The sequence below is a fragment of the Lepisosteus platostomus genome, chromosome 6 (assembly GCF_059453375.1).
Source record: "Lepisosteus platostomus isolate fLepPlt1 chromosome 6, fLepPlt1.hap1, whole genome shotgun sequence".
Classification (NCBI taxonomy): domain Eukaryota; kingdom Metazoa; phylum Chordata; class Actinopteri; order Semionotiformes; family Lepisosteidae; genus Lepisosteus; species Lepisosteus platostomus.
The window spans coordinates 16,444,846-16,464,344 of NC_142616.1; the positions used below are offsets into that span (position 1 = coordinate 16,444,846).

Below are 19,499 nucleotides of genomic sequence, written 5' to 3' on the forward strand. Positions count from 1 at the left end.
GCTTGATGGCTCGAATGGGAATGTTAAGCAATCGTTGATCAAACGCACGTCTTCTAAGGATTCGTGAGAGTATTCTCACCACCGTTTTCACTCGGATATACTTTTCATTTGCTAAGCTGCCAAATCGGACGAGAAAATGCCGGAGACGCACTCGGTGCAGACTGAGGTGGGGAAGGAGGCGTGGCCCTTCAATACTTGACAGCTGAAGGACGTTGAGCGGAGGAGAACCTATCAGAAGTCGCAGAGGCTAAAGGAGAGCACCTGGCTCCCAGAGCTCCAGACTCGCACCTGGAGGATGCGGGCATCGATCCCGCTACCTCTCGCATGCTAAGCGAGGGCTCTACCATTTGAGCTAATCCCCCTCGCTTCAGGCTTCTCGGCATCATGTCTTACCGCCCGCTGCCCTTGGTCTGCAAGGCAGTCCTTTCAAGTGCGATGAAGACGCACGAATAGACCTTCCTTGCCTATTGTACGAGCTGAACTTTTGTGCTCCTCAATTCAATGCTCTTTCCATCAACTCATCTTGTCTTTTGACGCTTGGGGTTTTGCGCTCCTTTGACTCTCGGCATATCGGGTGACTTGAAACACTGAAGTTGTCGCTTACGGAGTGTGGAACATTGTTTTGCAACTGTCATGACGCTGTGTGAGCCTTTCATCGGCAACAGGGGCAGGCTGACAGCAGCGCCAGCGAAAGTTAGGGCAAATTTGGGGATTTAACTCTGAATGTGAGTGTTATGTAGGAAAGGGGTGCGGCTTTGCTCCTCTCCCGTGTAAAGGTGACGCTTTCCACGTGGTAGGCACGCAGACGTGGTTCTGAGCGAATAGTTGCTGCAAGTGTCTGAAAAGAGCAAGAAAGCAAGTGGCCCTGCCCCGTGTGAGGATCGAACTCACGACCTTCAGATTATGAGACTGACGCGCTACCTACTACGCCAACGAGGCCAGCTGCGGTGCTCGGGCCGGAAAGTTTGCCTCACAGGGATTTCAGACGCCTGTTCCCTAATCTTGCGACACCCTCTGCTGGGTGTTGCATTTGCCTTTTGATCTCACCCGAGACTTTGGGGCTTTGTTTCTGTCGCGAGTCTGTCTTTCACAGCTCACCTAGCACAAGTCTCTCTGGCTGAAATGGCCTCTCTGCTTCAGCGTCGTGCCCTCACTCAGCCATTAAAAACATCACTCGGACCCCTGACATGCTGCCATGAAGTGTCAAGAGAGAGTGGCGGAGACGCACTTAAACCAGAGAGAAGATGAAAAGGGGGCGTGGCTGCCAAACGCTTCACACTCTCCTCGCAAGGCGTGATCAGGGGTTAAAGGACACCTCTCGGCACACCGAGCGCTCAGCGGACACCTGGAGGATGCGGGCATCGATCCCGCTACCTCTCGCATGCAAAGCGAGCGCTCTACCATGTGAGCTAATCCCCCTCGCTGTGCCTTCCTCCTCGGCGTCGCCTTGTGCCGCTTGTTCCCCTCTTACCGGGCGCCGTCCACTGCCCTTCGCCTGTCGCCTGAAAGCAGTCGGCTTTCTTGACTTATTGATGAAGGTCTGACGGGACGAGCGAATGACGCCTCCCCCCGTCCTCCAGCTCGCTGACAACACAAAAGCGGAAGAGTCGCTGTGGCTCGTTGGTCTAGGCGTATGATTCTCGCTTCGGGTGCGAGAGGTCCCGGGTTCAAATCCCGGACGAGCCCTTTTCCTCCTCTTCCTCACTCCTGGGAACTGATATCCACATCACCTCGCAGCGTCTGCTTACGGCAAACGATGGAAGGTGACTGATGACTGAAGGAGCCTGGTCAATCCTCATCACGTGGCACAATGCCAGCGTGCAGTCAGCTGTCCAAGGCGGCAACCTCGTTGCTCGTTCAGAAGAACCCGTCCTGAAAACTCCTCACCGCTATGTCGTAAATGAGCACCGCGATCGCTTGTTGTCATGCGCCATTACTTGAGAAATGCAGAAGCAAAAACCGCCCTCTCTCAGCCACCGAAACGTGTGCGGGGCTCGCCTTGCGCTCTCTGCGCCTCGCATATTTGCGAAGCTGTCTGCTCTTCTTTCTGTTGAAGTACTCAAAATACTTCACCGTCCTGCAGAACGTGATGTGCTCGCTGACAGCTTTCAATAATTGAAGGAAAACTACGAGCTTGATGGCTCGAATGGGAATGTTAAGCAATCGTTGATCAAACGCACGTCTTCTAAGGATTCGTGAGAGTATTCTCAGCATTGTTTTCACTCGGATATACTTTTCATTTGCTAAGCTGCCAAATCGGACGAGAAAATGCCGGAGACGCACTCGGTGCAGACTGAGGTGGGGAAGGAGGCGTGGCCCTTCAATACTTGACAGCTGAAGGACGTTGAGCGGAGGAGAACCTATCAGAAGTCGCAGAGGCTAAAGGAGAGCACCTGGCTCCTAGAGCTCCAGACTCGCACCTGGAGGATGCGGGCATCGATCCCGCTACCTCTCGCATGCTAAGCGAGCGCTCTACCATTTGAGCTAATCCCCCTCGCTTCAGGCTTCTCGGCATCATGTCTTACCGCCCGCTGCCCTTGGTCTGCAAGGCAGTCCTTTCAAGTGCGATGAAGACGCACGAATAGACCTTCCTTGCCTATTGTACGAGCTGAACTTTTGTGCTCCTCAATTCAATGCACTTTCCATCAACTCATCTTGTCTTTTGACGCTTGGGGTTTTGCGCTCCTTTGACTCTCGGCATATCGGGTGACTTGAAACACTGAAGTTGTCGCTTACGGAGTGTGGAACATTGTTTTGCAACTGTCATGACGCTGTGTGAGCCTTTCATCGGCAACAGGGGCAGGCTGACAGCAGCGCCAGCGAAAGTTAGGGCAAATTTGGGGATTTAACTCTGAATGTGAGTGTTATGTAGGAAAGGGGTGCGGCTTTGCTCCTCTCCCGTGTAAAGGTGACGCTTTCCACGTGGTAGGCACGCAGACGTGGTTCTGAGCGAATAGTTGCTGCAAGTGTCTGAAAAGAGCAAGAAAGGAAGTGGCCCTGCCCCGTGTGAGGATCGAACTCACGACCTTCAGATTATGAGACTGACGCGCTACCTACTACGCCAACGAGGCCAGCTGCGGTGCTCGGGCCGGAAAGTTTGCCTCACAGGGATTTCAGACGCCTGTTCCCTAATCTTGCGACACCCTCTGCTGGGTGTTGCATTTGCCTTTTGATCTCACCCGAGACTTTGGGGCTTTGTTTCTGTCGCGAGTCTGTCTTTCACAGCTCACCTAGCACAAGTCTCTCTGGCTGAAATGGCCTCTCTGCTTCAGCGTCGTGCCCTCACTCAGCCATTAAAAACATCACTCGGACCCCTGACATGCTGCCATGAAGTGTCAAGAGAGAGTGGCGGAGACGCACTTAAACCAGAGAGAAGATGAAAAGGGGGCGTGGCTGCCAAACGCTTCACACTCTCCTCGCAAGGCGTGATCAGGGGTTAAAGGACACCTCTCGGCACACCGAGCACTCAGCGTACACCTGGAGGATGCGGGCATCGATCCCGCTACCTCTCGCATGCAAAGCGAGCGCTCTACCATGTGAGCTAATCCCCCTCGCTGTGCCTTCCTCCTCGGCGTCGCCTTGTGCCGCTTGTTCCCCTCTTACCGGGCGCCGTCCACTGCCCTTCGCCTGTCGCCTGAAAGCAGTCGGCTTTCTTGACTTATTGATGAAGGTCTGACGGGACGAGCGAATGACGCCTCCCCCCGTCCTCCAGCTCGCTGACAACACAAAAGCGGAAGAGTCGCTGTGGCTCGTTGGTCTAGGCGTATGATTCTCGCTTCGGGTGCGAGAGGTCCCGGGTTCAAATCCCGGACGAGCCCTTTTCCTCCTCTTCCTCACTCCTGGGAACTGATATCCACATCACCTCGCAGCGTCTGCTTACGGCAAACGATGGAAGGTGACTGATGACTGAAGGAGCCTGGTCAATCCTCATCACGTGGCACAATGCCAGCGTGCAGTCAGCTGTCCAAGGCGGCAACCTCGTTGCTCGTTCAGAAGAACCCGTCCTGAAAACTCCTCACCGCTATGTCGTAAATGAGCACCGCGATCGCTTGTTGTCATGCGCCATTACTTGAGAAATGCAGAAGCAAAAACCGCCCTCTCTCAGCCACCGAAACGTGTGCGGGGCTCGCCTTGCGCTCTCTGCGCCTCGCATATTTGCGAAGCTGTCTGCTCTTCTTTCTGTTGAAGTACTCAAAATACTTCACCGTCCTGCAGAACGTGATGTGCTCGCTGACAGCTTTCAATAATTGAAGGAAAACTACGAGCTTGATGGCTCGAATGGGAATGTTAAGCAATCGTTGATCAAACGCACGTCTTCTAAGGATTCGTGAGAGTATTCTCAGCATTGTTTTCACTCGGATATACTTTTCATTTGCTAAGCTGCCAAATCGGACGAGAAAATGCCGGAGACGCACTCGGTGCAGACTGAGGTGGGGAAGGAGGCGTGGCCCTTCAATACTTGACAGCTGAAGGACGTTGAGCGGAGGAGAACCTATCAGAAGTCGCAGAGGCTAAAGGAGAGCACCTGGCTCCCAGAGCTCCAGACTCGCACCTGGAGGATGCGGGCATCGATCCCGCTACCTCTCGCATGCTAAGCGAGGGCTCTACCATTTGAGCTAATCCCCCTCGCTTCAGGCTTCTCGGCATCATGTCTTACCGCCCGCTGCCCTTGGTCTGCAAGGCAGTCCTTTCAAGTGCGATGAAGACGCACGAATAGACCTTCCTTGCCTATTGTACGAGCTGAACTTTTGTGCTCCTCAATTCAATGCACTTTCCATCAACTCATCTTGTCTTTTGACGCTTGGGGTTTTGCGCTCCTTTGACTCTCGGCATATCGGGTGACTTGAAACACTGAAGTTGTCGCTTACGGAGTGTGGAACATTGTTTTGCAACTGTCATGACGCTGTGTGAGCCTTTCATCGGCAACAGGGGCAGGCTGACAGCAGCGCCAGCGAAAGTTAGGGCAAATTTGGGGATTTAACTCTGAATGTGAGTGTTATGTAGGAAAGGGGTGCGGCTTTGCTCCTCTCCCGTGTAAAGGTGACGCTTTCCACGTGGTAGGCACGCAGACGTGGTTCTGAGCGAATAGTTGCTGCAAGTGTCTGAAAAGAGCAAGAAAGGAAGTGGCCCTGCCCCGTGTGAGGATCGAACTCACGACCTTCAGATTATGAGACTGACGCGCTACCTACTACGCCAACGAGGCCAGCTGCGGTGCTCGGGCCGGAAAGTTTGCCTCACAGGGATTTCAGACGCCTGTTCCCTAATCTTGCGACACCCTCTGCTGGGTGTTGCATTTGCCTTTTGATCTCACCCGAGACTTTGGGGCTTTGTTTCTGTCGCGAGTCTGTCTTTCACAGCTCACCTAGCACAAGTCTCTCTGGCTGAAATGGCCTCTCTGCTTCAGCGTCGTGCCCTCACTCAGCCATTAAAAACATCACTCGGACCCCTGACATGCTGCCATGAAGTGTCAAGAGAGAGTGGCGGAGACGCACTTAAACCAGAGAGAAGATGAAAAGGGGGCGTGGCTGCCAAACGCTTCACACTCTCCTCGCAAGGCGTGATCAGGGGTTAAAGGACACCTCTCGGCACACCGAGCGCTCAGCGTACACCTGGAGGATGCGGGCATCGATCCCGCTACCTCTCGCATGCAAAGCGAGCGCTCTACCATGTGAGCTAATCCCCCTCGCTGTGCTTTCCTCCTCGGCGTCGCCTTGTGCCGCTTGTTCCCCTCTTACCGGGCGCCGTCCACTGCCCTTCGCCTGCAAGGCAGTCGGCTTTCTTGACTAATTGATGAAGGTCTGACGGGACGAGCGAATGACGCCTCCCCCCGTCCTCCAGCTCGCTGACAACACAAAAGCGGAAGAGTTGCTGTGGCTCGTTGGTCTAGGCGTATGATTCTCGCTTCGGGTGCGAGAGGTCCCGGGTTCAAATCCCGGACGAGCCCTTTTCCTCCTCTTCCTCACTTCTGGGAACTGATATCCACATCACCTCGCAGCGTCTGCTTACGGCAAACGATGGAAGGTGACTGATGACTGAAGGAGCCTGGTCAATCCTCATCACGTGGCACAATGCCAGCGTGCAGTCAGCTGTCCAAGGCGGCAACCTCGTTGCTCGTTCAAAAGAACCCGTCCTGAAAACTCCTCACCGCTATGTCGTAAATGAGCACCGCGATCGCTTGTTGTCATGCGCCATTACTTGAGAAATGCAGAAGCAAAAACCGCCCTCTCTCAGCCACCGAAACGTGTGCGGGGCTCGCCTTGCGCTCTCTGCGCCTCGCATATTTGCGGAGCTGTCTGCTCTTCTTTCTGTTGAAGTACTCAAAATACTTCACCGTCCTGCAGAGCGTGATGTGCTCGCTGACAGCTTTCAATATTTGAAGGAAAACTACGAGCTTGATGGCTCGAATGGGAATGTTAAGCAATCGTTGATCAAACGCACGTCTTCTAAGGATTCGTGAGAGTATTCTCACCACCGTTTTCACTCGGATATACTTTTCATTTGCTAAGCTGCCAAATCGGACGAGAAAATGCCGGAGACGCACTCGGTGCAGACTGAGGTGGGGAAGGAGGCGTGGCCCTTCAATACTTGACAGCTGAAGGACGTTGAGCGGAGGAGAACCTATCAGAAGTCGCAGAGGCTAAAGGAGAGCACCTGGCTCCCAGAGCTCCAGACTCGCACCTGGAGGATGCGGGCATCGATCCCGCTACCTCTCGCATGCTAAGCGAGCGCTCTACCATTTGAGCTAATCCCCCTCGCTTCAGGCTTCTCGCCATCATGTCTTACCGCCCGCTGCCCTTGGTCTGCAAGGCAGTCCTTTCAAGTGCGATGAAGACGCACGAATAGACCTTCGTTGCCTATTGTACGAGCTGAACTTTTGTGCTCCTCAATTCAATGCTCTTTCCATCAACTCATCTTGTCTTTTGACGCTTGGGGTTTTGCGCTCCTTTGACTCTCGGCATATCGGGTGACTTGAAACACTGAAGTTGTCGCTTACGGAGTGTGGAACATTGTTTTGCAACTGTCATGACGCTGTGTGAGCCTTTCATCGGCAACAGGGGCAGGCTGACAGCAGCGCCAGCGAAAGTTAGGGCAAATTTGGGGATTTAACTCTGAATGTGAGTGTTATGTAGGAAAGGGGTGCGGCTTTGCTCCTCTCCCGTGTAAAGGTGACGCTTTCCACGTGGTAGGCACGCAGACGTGGTTCTGAGCGAATAGTTGCTGCAAGTGTCTGAAAAGAGCAAGAAAGCAAGTGGCCCTGCCCCGTGTGAGGATCGAACTCACGACCTTCAGATTATGAGTCTGATGCGCTACCTACGACGCCAACGAGACCAGTTATCCAAGTTGCTCACCTGATAGCTTGTTCAATCACGTCCTGAAAACTCATCACCACTGTGACTTTTCACTGTGAAGATTTATTCTTTAAGCATCCAGTAAATAAAAGCGATTCTTAATATATCTCCAGCAGGTGGCGCCAGAGCCCACTTGAAAAGGGAGTATGAGCCTCGTTTGAAATCGTTGAAGTGTGCATTTAATGTCCTGTGCCTCATTAAAGGTGCTGCATTCAGCTGTCCTTGTTCTAGAGCTTCCTTGCTGAGACATTCAGTCGCTGCCACCCAGGTCAGAGGTGTGTGACATGCCTGACTGGGCCTCTGGAACAGGGGATAAAATGGACAGTGCATCGTTACACCTGGCCATCTGTCCACAAACAGGTGATCAAGAAGCCCTGAACAGTCCATCCAGGGTGTACCCTGCCTGGCGCTGTTCTAGTACAATCCCTGGCTCACACACAATCCTGTACTAGATAAACCCGTTAGAAAACGGATGGGTGCAGAAGGAAGTTGCAATTTCAAATATCACAATATTTTCCATGGAGCAAATAAAGAATACATACCTCATTCTGTCGATTCACTGGGGATCTTTAAGACTACAGCTGGACGAGACATTTGAACTCAGGAACTGGTTAACAACCTAACCTAAGCAGGATGGGTGTGTTGATCTCCTATCATGTGAACATCTCAAATGTTTCACAGCGGTAAAGACGTCACCGAGGATATGGTGCCGAGATTTGCTGAACATACCACGTGAAGGATTTCATTACTTTAAAAAGGGTATAAAAGGGATCAACAAGATGCTTCCCGGTAACAAGACTGTATGTTCACTAAAACACGCTGGACCATCCAGAGCAGCCGCTCAAGAATGTCCAGGATCCAGGTGTTGGGAGAACAGGAGCAATCTTCGCATACCAAAACCAAAGAGCTGATTGTTGACTTCAGAAGACAAGGAAAAGTTCACTCCCCCATCTACATAGAAGGGTCTGCGGTGGAGATGGTGAATAACTTCAAATTCCTAGGCATTCACATCTCTAAGGACCTTACATGGACACTGAACACCTCCAGTCTCATCAAGAAGGCACTACAGCGGCTGTACTTCCTGAGAAGGCTGAAGAAAATACACCTACACCCACTGATCCTCACCAACTTCTACAGATGTACGGTGGAGAGCATACTGACCACCTGCATCACAGTCTGGTACGGCAACTGCACCGCATCCGACCGTAAGGCACTACAGCGGGTGGTCAAAACTGCCCAACACATCATCGGCAGTGCCTTACCATCCATCCAGGAAATCTACAACACCAGGAGTCTGAAAAAAGCCACCAAAATTATGTCTGACCCCACTCACCCCAGTCATAACTTGTTTATTCCCCTACCATCTGGCAGAAGGTTCCGGTCACTCCAGTCACACACAACTAGACTCCAAAATAGCTTCTTCCCCAGAGCTGTCAAGTTGGTGACTCCCCCACTCCCTTCCACCTTATTATGATCTCTCCTAACGTCCTCCTGTACCCACAACGACTGTACTCCTACACCACCACACGCACATGTAAGCCGAAATTGTACTGTCCCCTCGATAGCCCAGTAAAACTGTAACAGGCATAATAATATTTAATATTTATTAATTAACCATACTACTTTTAACCATACTATTGTTTGCACTGTTCCAAGAATTACCTTGCACTGTTTTTGTCCTGTTATATTTTCTCTGTTTGTGGAATTTTGCAGTTTTCGATTACTTGATTACATGTTATTTATGTTATGTTATTACATGTTACTATTATTGCTATTGTGTAACTGTCTATTGTCTTATCTTCTGTCCTATTTATATACTGCACCTGAGTGACTAATGAGAAACACTTTTCATTATACTATGCACCTGTGTAAGTTTAAGGACAATAAAGTTGAATTGAATTGAATTGAATTGAATTGAATACCAGCTCCCCCGCTGCTCAAATGAGGAATTCCGGGCGCTGGAATGAGTCCTCCAAGCCATCCGGGGGCGCAAATACTAAGGTTTCGCCGCCCAGAAATGCTAACAACAAACAACGAAATTCAGAACCAGGAAATAATATGCTTTTAGATGATTGGAGCAAATTTGACAACGACTACCGTAAATCAAAGAAGAGGAGCGCACTTTTCTGTGTGTGTGTGTGGGGGGGGGATAGTGAAATTAAAAAGTGAAACGCGCGGGTCATTTCTCCATCGAACACGTTACAATTACCCTTCTTTCTGGTCTTAGATAAATCCTCAATTTAAGCGTGTTGAAAATCAAAACATTTAAATTCCTCAACCGGCTGAGGGAAAACTTTTCTGGCTTTAACACCTTAAGAATCTTCACGTACTCAGACTGACCTCATTCAGTTTCTGACCTCTTCAAGGCTCGGCGTGTGTCCCTCCCTGAGCCACGCTGACCACTTCTGCCCCCGTCCCGGAAATGAGAGCAAACCTGGTGCTGAATGCGTTGGTTTCTTTCCTTGTCCTGAGTCAGGGGCTTCCGACCCGGGCCGGGGGCTGACGAGCCTACTGGTTATCGCTGCTGTCGCGCTCTGGGCTTAATTGAATCCTGAGCTAACAGGACGCTGAATTACTTTTAAAAAACAAAACCCTTGAGTGCCATTTCCATTAAAATCTCAGATATCTTAAGTTACTTGCGAAAAATAAAAAAAGCGCCTGAAAACGATTAGAGCTCAAATCGATCCCCGTTTTATTTCAGTTTTGGGGGTCAGTTATGTACAGTACGTGGGAGCTCTGCTGGAAGGAAAGCTAGCAGGTCCAAAACCTGGGTGAAGAACCCTGTCTTGAAATGATTAATAATCAAATGAATAAAACGTGAAAACGACCATTTTTTAACAAAACAACACAAAAGTGCTCGCTGACGCCCGTAACCATGGTTACCCTGCTCGGCTCCATTCCTGTGGGTCACTGGTAGATGGTCTGGAGCTCAGAGCCCCAAAATAAAACATTATTGTTAAAAATGAAAACCCGGGTTCTGAAAACAAAATTAAACTATTTATTTCATCGTTGAAACCTGAAAATGGACAGTAAACCGAGACTCCCGAGACTATCCAAGCTCAGCGGACTGTCCAGCTCGGTTCCGGAGCGCATCGGCCATTCTCGAGACACGTGTTGGTCAGTCCCGGGTCCCCAGTACTGACTCCATACTGGGAACTAAATTTCCCCGGGAATGGAAAGGTAGTGCGCGTATATACGGGTTCATACGGGGGCATCCTGGCTAGTACAGGACGTGTAGGAGGCGGGGAGCTGAACCTGCCTGAACCGCTGTGGCGAAGAGAATGAGAGAGGAGTGGAGCCCGATCAACACCGGGGAACACCAGATCGCTGCGGGGACCGGAGAGCATGGCCGAGGCGCTGTATCTGTCCTTCTTCCAGGGCCAGCTGGAGTCGGTGCTGGAGCGGGTGGTGCAGGCGGCGGTGAGGCAGATCACGGACAGTGTGGGACACAGCCTGGGCGCCCTGCTGCTCCTCATCGCCAGCACGGAGCAGGAGAACCGCGGACTGAGGCGGCGAATGCAGACCTGCCGCCCTGGACAGGCGCCTCCTGCGACCCGGGCTGGGGAGACCGAGAGCGCAGCGGCCCCCAGCAAGACGGCATCGCCTTCATCGACGCCATCCTCCTCCTCCTCGGGCTGTGAGCGCCCCAAGCCCCCAGACACGGAGAGACAGGAGCAGAGAGTCCGGGTGCTGGGTGAGGGGCTCTTTCTCCATTGCTCTGCTCGGTGACTGTGCTTTGGCTCAGTCAGTTCTGATTGCAGTGACTCTGTACGAGTTTGATCACACATATCTGTCAACCTCTATGTCTAGATTTGATTTTACTGTCGTACATTATCTGCAATAATAGGGATGTCGTCCCAATATGGCAAGTATGGTGCCGAGGTTCAGGGAGCAGTGAGTGGCATGTGTTGTACAGGTTTTTAGATATGAGTTCCACCCATTTCTTAAAAAGGACCTCTTCAGCTGAGGGTGTGACCAGGGTATGTTTGGGGGATTGACTGTCGGGAAGGTGATTGAAGTCTGTCTCTAGTCTGCTCAAGCCAGCTACATCACTATATCCAGTGGGCATAGCTGACGTATACTTACTGGTGCTGCGGGTTCAAATCTCTTTCAGTAGAGAAATGCAGATACTTTAGCAGGCCTTTATGAAAATAGACACACAAAACAGGTCAGAAACGACCTGCCCCTCCAACCCCTTTTAGCAGTTAATAGCTAACCCAAGACCTTGTCAAACTGTTTCTTGAAAGAAGTCAAGGTATCTGCTTCAACAACGAGGCTGGGCAGCGTGTTCCACACTCCCGCCACCCTGTGTGTAAAGCAGTGCCTCCTGCCCTGACTGGACAGAGCAGAGACTCACAGTGGGAATCCCCTCTGTTCCAGCCCGTCTGCAGGCGGTGTTGGACCACGTACTCCAGACTGCTGTTACGGAGGTGAGAAAGATTGTAGAAAACAGCTTCGACGACCTGCTGAGCGAACTGGCAGCCAAGGAGAAAGAGAACAGGAGCCTGCAGCTGAGGCTCCAACTGTCCACAGAGGGGGCGGCGGCTGGGCCAGAGGACTCGTTACCAACTGCAGGCAGCCCCAGCTCTCCCAGCACTCCTAGTGCAGCTGCCCACTGTCAGAAGGCCGAGACACAGCAGGAGCCGCTGGGCTGTGCTGACCGGGCAGAGAGCGAGGGCACACAGAGAGGGCCCAGTCTGGAAGCAGCTGGTAACTGTTCTCTTAATTCACATGATTGATGTAGGGAAACAAGTCCAAGTGCACAGCAGTCTGATCCACTCCAGGACTTACAGTGTTACTAACAGGCTCCCAGTGCACAGCAGTCTGATCCACTCCAGGACTTACATTGCTATTAGACAGGCTCCCAGTGCACAGCAGTCTGATCCACTCCAGATCTTACAGTGTTACTAGACAGGCTCCCAGTGCACAGCAGCCTGATCCACTCCAGATCTTACAGTGTTACTAGACAGGCTCCCAGTGCACAGCAGCCTGATCCACTCCAGATCTTACAGTGTTACTAGACAGGCTCCCAGTGCACAGCAGTCTGATCCACTCCAGATCTTACAGTGTTACTAGACAGGCTCCCAGTGCACAGCAGTCTGATCCACTCCAGATCTTACAGTGTTACTAAACAGGCTCCCAGTGCACAGCAGTCTGATCCACTCCAGGTCTTCCAGTGTTATTAGACAGGCTTCAATTGAATAGTAGTCTGAAGCAGTCCAGGTCTTACTGTGTTATCAGACAAACCCACTATACAGAGCGGTTAGTATTGGACTCTTGGGGGTTTTTCATGCAGTGCTCTCTGCCCCAGCCCGAGCCCCTGTCCTCGTCTCTCCGCAGTGTCCGAGCAGCAGACCGTCCTCTCCGATGCCCAGGACTGGGTTCCCGTTCTCGACAGGGTGTTCGGGCAGAGGTGGTGCAGTGAGCTCTGGTGGCAGGTGAGGGAGCTGGCGCCCTCTGACTGCCAGGGGGGTGGCGCCGACCCGGAGTGCTTTCTCAGTGCCGGCTCTGAGCCCAGTCGCGAGGAGAGCAGGGAGCCCGCGCCAGATGGGAGCCTGGGGCCGGACTGGGGCCGAGCGGAGAGACCCGAGCGGGACCCCCAGGGAGGAGCGGCAGTCACTGCAGCAGGTGGGTGGCAATTAGGGCATTTAAGACTGGCAGCCTCAGAGGAATTTAAACACCACTGCTCTCCTGAGTAGTACCAGGAAATCTTCAACAACTAATTGAGGATCTCAGTATGTTGTCTCATCTAAAGCCTACTACAAGCCTACAGACCAGAAGGAAGAGCGCCCCCAACAGGTCCACCAATATTCTCACAGTTGCAACTTAATGCAACCTAATTTTCCTTAGGTGTCCCCTACCCACTACTGACTGGGACCAGCCCTGCTGAGCTTTAGAGATCTGACAGGATCAGGCCACAAAGTGGCGATGCCGCTGTCCTTGTCCACACCAGCTGTGACCTAGCAAAGTGGTCCAACCTGGTGTGTAGGAGCAGAACCAGACAGCAGGGATCGAGCGAGCGCTGGCATCGGCACTGGCGCCTGTCTGTCTTGAGGCTGCAGGAAATGCAGAGCACAGGCAGCCCGAGCACCGAGCCACTGGCTGCCCGTCTGACAACAGAAACTGATGACTGAGAACTGGCTTCTGAACAAGGCGTTTCGGGTCAAGATGGAGGTGATAAGGCCTGAGATGAGCTGGCCGCACAGAAGGTGGGAGTGATCAGGCTGTTCCTTTGCGGTTTTTCTTGCCTTTCATCTGGAACAAAGCGTTCTGTTTCGCGCTGGGGCCACACCTGTGTGTTTCGAGCAGAGCTGAAGCAGCGCTGATGTTTGACGGTGAAACTGGCTGCAAAATATCGTCTCTGGCAGCAGCCAGGTTAGTTTCAAAACAATGCTCCGGGAACACAGTTGGTTTGAAGACAACCCCAGTCAGTGGTGGCTTGCTGAATAAAGCTGAAGGTTCATGGGCAGGTGGTTCCAGGTTTGAATCCCAGCTGTGCAGCCAACTTTCTGTGAGTTACAATCCAGAATTGAGCCCTGGATCCAAGAGTTTCCAAGTGAACTGTTGATGATTGTCCCAGGTTTTACTTCATTACAGGGGCATCTGAAGACAGAAGGATTAATTGTTTGCAGATACAATTATAATAATTGCTTACATTTATATATAGCGCTATCCTGGACACTCCACTCAAAGCACTTTGCAGGTAATGGGGACTCCCCTCCACCACCACCAGTGTGCAGCCCCACCTGGATGATGCGCCAGTCTGATGCAAGGGCAGCCATAGCGCGCTAGAACACTCACCCCACAATAGTGGGGAGGAGAGCAGAGTAATGAAGCCAGTTCATAGATGGGGATTATTAGGAGGCCATGATTGGTAAGGGCCAATGAGAGATTTGACCAGGACTCCAGGGTAACACCCCTACTCTTTTCAGGAAAGACCCAGGGATTTTTAATGACCACAAAGAGTCAAGACCTTCATTTCATCCAAAGGACAGCACCTTGTTACAGTATAGTGTCCCCATCACTATACAGGAGCATAAGAACACACACAGACCGCAGGGTGAGCACCCCCTACTGGCCCCACTAACACTTCTTTCCCAGGAGTCTCCCCTCCAGGTACTGACCAGGCTCACACCTGCTGAGCTTCAGTGGGTTGCCAGTGGTGAGTTGCAGGGTGATATGTCTGCTAGCTATGATATGCATCTGTACCCAGCAAATTACATTCTCATTTCTAACCCTGAGAATATATCCGGAGCGCAGCTGTAGAGCACAGTGTCCCCACATATGTCACCATACTGGAGTCCTGCTTGAAGATTCTGGTCTAGAACCCCCTACTGATCCACCAACACCACTTCCACTTACTGCAGCAGCTTGATTTTCCTTAGAGGTCTGACCGTACTGACCCGGCCCAGTCCTGCTGGGCTCCTGAGATCCGACTGGATCAGTCTACAGGGTGGAGAACACTGCTGTCTTGAGTGAAGAGTTAAGAGAGATCTGTAGCTGGCATTGCCCTCCCACTACGCCATTTGATACCAGGACTAAATAAATTAAGCAAAGTCACTAAAGGATAGACGTAACAAGAGGAAGGTTTGATTTATGTAGCTGATTGTTAGGTATTCCTCTCTGTCAATTAGAATTACATTTGTTTTGCATTCCACTGTACAGCTTTTTAGTACAAAAAGTTGTCTGCGGTGATTCTGCCAGCTGGGTAATGAGAGGGGAAGAAGAAACAGCCCGTAACGTCCCTCTCTCTCTCTGTCTCTCTCTGTCTCGTTGGGCTTTCGAACCCGGGCGACGCAGGTGAAGGGCACTCCTCCCCCTCCCCGGACCAGGCTGCCTGCGGCGGAGGAAGTGGGCGGCGGTCTCCCGGCAGCGCGATGGCGGAGCAGGACCCGCCGCCGGGCTCCTCCATGCTGCACAGGCTGCTCACCGAGACTGAGATGGAGGTGCTGCAGACGGACCGCGACCCGCAGCTGGACTGCAACGAGAACCTCAGCGCGGAGGGCGGGCCCCTTCCCGCGGGCGAGGGGGAGCAGGCCGACAGCCAGGGGGCGCCGCAGCGCCCGCAGGCGGGGCCGAGGGGGCATCAGTGCAGCCGCTGCGGTAAGAAGTTCAGCCGGCTGCCCCTCCTGAAGTCGCACCAGCTCAACCACGCGGGAGACGGCCCTTTCCACTGCGGGGCTTGTGGGAAGCACTTCCTGCAGTCGGCGCGGCTGCAGTCTCACCAGCAGCTCCACACCGGCAAGAAGCACTGACGCCCCCCCGCTGGCCTGCGCCGCGCTCCTGGGCCTGCTGGCGAACGGGACTTCAAGACCTGCCCTCGTGCACAGTCCACATGAGGACTTCAGGCGCAGAGCATTTTCTAAGGACCTGTTGGCGCAGGCAGGCGCGGCACTATAGGCGGCACAGTGGCGTGCAGCTTCCTCGGCGCCATCCCGTCACCCAGTCAGGGAAGAGAGCTGGATACACCACCCAATCAGGGAAGAGAACAGGACGCATCTTCCAGTCAGAGGAGAGAGCTAAATACACCACCCAATCAGGGAAGAGAACAGGATGCACCACCCAATCAGGGGAGAGAGCTGGATACACCACCCAATCAGAGAAGAGAAAAAGATACACCCAATCAGGGAAGAGAACAGGATGCTCTTTCCCTTCGCAGAGGGGGAGTAATTCTGATTTTCCCTGATCGCTGTCCCTTATATATTCAACCAGACTGAGAAAGCTGAGCGAGGAAGGTGTGTGGGCCAATTCCTTCTGAGGATCTTTGTTTTCTAAGTCCTGTACTGAACTTCCTTGTTTCCAAGCAAAAAACCATACGTGGGGAAGGAGGACCGCCTGCGAGATGCAGTTTTTTTGCGCGTCCTTTTAAAAGCCATGGAGTCTTTGTTTCATATGAGCTGTGCTCTCTGTCCACTGTTCAGTCACGTTAGGCCAAAACCCTCCCCGCCTCTGCCAGAATTGACAAATATTGGACTGTATACCGCAAAAGATCGGTATTATCCTCCATCCTGTTTCATAGCATATGTAACGGTATCGAAGCTTGATGCAGGGTATTACTTTTAATCTTTGTGTTTTGTATTTTTTTAAAGAAGCACTCTCCTCTTTACAGCGACTCTTCACACAGCACGCTATCTGCCCCCCATCCTCAAAACCTGCTTCAATTATAACTCTTTTTCCTTCTTCTTATCCGAACGCAAAATCCAAACAGGTCTCCACTGCTGGGCGTCCCAGCAGTTTGTCTGTGTGTAGGGAGTTCTGGGGAGAGCAGGAGTCCCCCAGACTGGGGCACAGAGTCACCCTGAACGCAGCGTCTTTGAATCTGCCAGGGTATCGTCACCCTGCTGTATATAAATACAATATAGAACATAAGATAGGAGTCGCTCTGAGGCACAAAAATCACGTGTGTCACTGAGACTGCTGGAATCGTGCCTGGCCAGGAGTATTCCTGATTTCCAACTCCTTAACACTGATGTGCTCGAATCCTTGCTTTCAGATCCTGCATCTGTGGGAAGAGATTACTCCAGTAGCTCCCAGCATCGTTATTCCACTTTGTGTGGAAGTCTCCCTGAAGGTGTTTTGGACAGTGTATTTTGTAAGGACTGATGAAACCACACTCCTCTACAGTGTTGCTGGGTTTGCTGATTATGTAATTAAGGTACCACATTTACTAAATTAATGTGATCTAAATGCGTGAGATTTTAAGATAGATTTTATTCTGACCAGCTCATGGAGCAAAAAAAAAAACTTTTTTTTTTCTTATTACAACTAACATGAATAAAACTTTTTAATAACGATTGTTGGGATTAAGTGTGTTAAACTGCCTGTCGGAAGACAGGTCACAAACGAGGAGAGGCCATTCAACCCATCCTCCCAGTTTAATAGTAGTTAATTGAATCCAGGATCTCATCCAGCTGTTGCTTGAGAGAAGTCAGGGTGTTGGCTCAACAACATGGCTGGGCAGCTTGTTCCACACTCCCACCCCCTTGGTGTAAAGAACTATCTCCTAGGTTTGAAATGCACTTCCCTGTGTCCTCAGGTTTCACTTCCCCCTTTCTGTCATTTATTTCCATTAAAAAAATGCCCTCCTTTTTGAATCTGCGGCGTAGTTCTTCGGTTGTTGTGTTTTAAAACCATCAGCTATCCAAACCCTTTACAGTTATAATCTGATCCCCTGTGTTTGGGAGAATTTGAGAGTTGGATTTGACAATCACCTCCTTCCTGGAAATAAGATCACGGACAAGATTCCTTACTTTCCCACAGTGAAATGCGAATAGTTAAAGGAATAAAACCATTTCATATAGGAGATAATCCCCATTTCACAATAATCAATAACAATTTAATAGGTGTTTCGGTCTGGTCTGATCTACGAGTCATTTGCAACAAAATAATGAGCTTTGAAAGGGGAAGGTTTGACAGCTGTACCTGGAAATGAGGTTTTAAATATCTTCTCCAGCTGGTGGGAAATTAGGAGCAGACATGGGCTGGATTCTATGAATCTGCTGCCGAGCGTGTAGCCTGTGGAGTAAGGAATAAAATCCATACAACAGAATGGGCCAGAACGTAGTTTTGTTCCCATGCCGTGAACTGGATGGAGGGGGTTATGTTCTGTAATGATGGTAACTATTTGAAGATGATAATAGTGATGGTCATGACGAGGAAGATAATGATGGTGACAGTGATGGTCATGATGATGATGGTGCTGATGATGAAGATGATGACGGTGACGTGGTCATGATGACGATAACAATGATGATGGTGATGGTCATGATGAAGATAGCAATGGTGATGGTGATAGTGCTGATGGTGATGGTCATGATGATGATGGTGCTGATGATGAAGATGATGACAGTGACGTGGTCATGATGAAGATGACAATGGTGATGGTGATAGTGCTGATGGTAATAGTTATGATGATGGTGGTGCTGATGTGCAGATGATGATGGTGATGGTCATGATGATAAAGGTTATGATGGTGATTACAGTGATGATGTTGACTTCCGCTCCACTGACATTGTGACAATGCTCCTTATGAAAGTCAACCACAGTGTATGAACCAGAGAACAAGAGAGCAAACTGTGGGGAAGTGCATTCAGAACTGAGAACAAGAGGCACTTTTTTACACGAAGGGTGGGGGGAGTGTGGAACAAGCAGCCATGTTGTTCCTGGCTTCTTTCAAGACACAGCTGGATTAGATTAGCTACTGAAAAAAAAACAATAAGTCACATGGGCCAAATGTTCCCCCTTGTATGGAATCGTTTTGAGTTCCTGAGTGGAAACACATGGATTCTCGCACAAGATTACAGACACAGGCAGGATATAGAGGAGGGGTGAGGGTGCTGTTTATCAAATCGTTAGAAGACGGTTTAGGTGTGGCTCAGAGCTGTGGTTTTCTTCCAGTAACCACTCTCACGCAAACTAATTTCAGTATCAGTGGGAAAAAGCCAAACCACTGTCAATCAACTGTGCAATTCATATGGACTTGCTGCATTTGCCTTTAAAAAATAAAACATTATTATTGTCTTGTGAGATTTACTCAGCTCATGCTTCTTTACAGTTAGAATTCTTTGGGTTGCCAGGAGGAAATTCAGTGTATTATTAATACAATTTAAAATTACTGGCACCATGCATTGAGTGATCAGTAGAGTGTAGATCTCCAGGTGTCAGTGTGAACAGGGGAGTGTGGAGGAGGTGATCAGGGGACTGTAGATCTCCAGGTGTCAGTGTGAACAGGAGTGTGGAGGAGGTGATCAGTACTGTAGATCTCCAGGTGTCAGTGTGAACAGGAGTGTGGAGGAGGTGATCAGTACTGTAAATCTCCAGTTGTCAGTGTGAACAGGGGAGTGTGGAGGAGGTGATCAGGGGACTGTAGATCTCCAGGTGTCAGTGTGAACAGGAGTGTGGAGGAGGTGATCAGTACTGTAGATCTCCAGGTGTCAGTGTGAACAGGAGTGTGGAGGAGGTGATCAGTACTGTAAATCTCCAGTTGTCAGTGTGAACAGGGGAGTGTGGAGGAGGTGATCAGGGGACTGTAGATCTCCAGGTGTCAGTGTGAACAGGAGTGTGGAGGAGGTGATCAGTACTGTAGATCTCCAGGTGTCAGTGTGAACAGGAGTGTGGAGGAGGTGACCAGTAGACTGTAGATCTCCAGGT

At 51.0% G+C, this 19,499-nt stretch overlaps 1 protein-coding gene and 12 non-coding genes across 13 annotated transcripts; 4 read left to right on the top strand and 9 right to left on the bottom strand.

The window, feature by feature from the left end:
• Nucleotides 1-866: 866 nt before the first annotated feature.
• trnam-cau (transfer RNA methionine (anticodon CAU)) lies at nt 867-939 on the bottom strand. The gene has a single exon. It is a non-coding gene; the product is annotated as a tRNA-Met (tRNA).
• A 407-nt stretch (nt 940-1,346) lies between these two features.
• On the bottom strand, nt 1,347-1,419 carry trnaa-ugc (transfer RNA alanine (anticodon UGC)). The gene has a single exon. It is a non-coding gene; the product is annotated as a tRNA-Ala (tRNA).
• A 195-nt stretch (nt 1,420-1,614) lies between these two features.
• trnap-cgg (transfer RNA proline (anticodon CGG)) lies at nt 1,615-1,686 on the top strand. The gene has a single exon. It is a non-coding gene; the product is annotated as a tRNA-Pro (tRNA).
• A 735-nt stretch (nt 1,687-2,421) lies between these two features.
• trnaa-agc (transfer RNA alanine (anticodon AGC)) lies at nt 2,422-2,494 on the bottom strand. The gene has a single exon. It is a non-coding gene; the product is annotated as a tRNA-Ala (tRNA).
• Nucleotides 2,495-2,998: 504 nt separating this feature from the next.
• Nucleotides 2,999-3,071, bottom strand: trnam-cau (transfer RNA methionine (anticodon CAU)). The gene has a single exon. It is a non-coding gene; the product is annotated as a tRNA-Met (tRNA).
• A 407-nt stretch (nt 3,072-3,478) lies between these two features.
• On the bottom strand, nt 3,479-3,551 carry trnaa-ugc (transfer RNA alanine (anticodon UGC)). Its single transcript has one exon. It is a non-coding gene; the product is annotated as a tRNA-Ala (tRNA).
• Nucleotides 3,552-3,746: 195 nt separating this feature from the next.
• Nucleotides 3,747-3,818, top strand: trnap-cgg (transfer RNA proline (anticodon CGG)). Its single transcript has one exon. It is a non-coding gene; the product is annotated as a tRNA-Pro (tRNA).
• A 1,312-nt stretch (nt 3,819-5,130) lies between these two features.
• Nucleotides 5,131-5,203, bottom strand: trnam-cau (transfer RNA methionine (anticodon CAU)). Its single transcript has one exon. It is a non-coding gene; the product is annotated as a tRNA-Met (tRNA).
• Nucleotides 5,204-5,610: 407 nt separating this feature from the next.
• Nucleotides 5,611-5,683, bottom strand: trnaa-ugc (transfer RNA alanine (anticodon UGC)). Its single transcript has one exon. It is a non-coding gene; the product is annotated as a tRNA-Ala (tRNA).
• A 189-nt stretch (nt 5,684-5,872) lies between these two features.
• trnap-cgg (transfer RNA proline (anticodon CGG)) lies at nt 5,873-5,944 on the top strand. Its single transcript has one exon. It is a non-coding gene; the product is annotated as a tRNA-Pro (tRNA).
• Nucleotides 5,945-6,679: 735 nt separating this feature from the next.
• On the bottom strand, nt 6,680-6,752 carry trnaa-agc (transfer RNA alanine (anticodon AGC)). Its single transcript has one exon. It is a non-coding gene; the product is annotated as a tRNA-Ala (tRNA).
• Nucleotides 6,753-7,256: 504 nt separating this feature from the next.
• trnam-cau (transfer RNA methionine (anticodon CAU)) lies at nt 7,257-7,329 on the bottom strand. Its single transcript has one exon. It is a non-coding gene; the product is annotated as a tRNA-Met (tRNA).
• A 3,239-nt stretch (nt 7,330-10,568) lies between these two features.
• Nucleotides 10,569-18,875, top strand: LOC148660804 (uncharacterized). Its single transcript, XM_088638078.1, has 4 exons — nt 10,569-11,043; nt 11,730-12,059; nt 12,690-12,977; nt 15,150-18,875. The coding sequence occupies exons 1-4, from the start codon at nt 10,695-10,697 to the stop codon at nt 15,602-15,604; spliced, it is 1,422 nt and encodes a 473-aa protein (XP_088494204.1). The 5' UTR covers nt 10,569-10,694; the 3' UTR covers nt 15,605-18,875.
• Nucleotides 18,876-19,499: the final 624 nt, after the last annotated feature.

Excerpts from the sequence above, each read along its gene's own strand:
- LOC148660804 (XM_088638078.1), top strand. The coding sequence starts at position 10,695 with ATGGCCGAGGCGCTGTATCTGTCCTTCTTCCAGGGCCAGCTGGAGTCG. Across the intron at positions 12,060-12,689 it reads GCCCAGTCTGGAAGCAGCTG|TGTCCGAGCAGCAGACCGTC; the intron begins GTAACTGTTCTC and ends GTCTCTCCGCAG. Across the intron at positions 12,978-15,149 it reads AGCGGCAGTCACTGCAGCAG|GTGAAGGGCACTCCTCCCCC; the intron begins GTGGGTGGCAAT and ends CGGGCGACGCAG.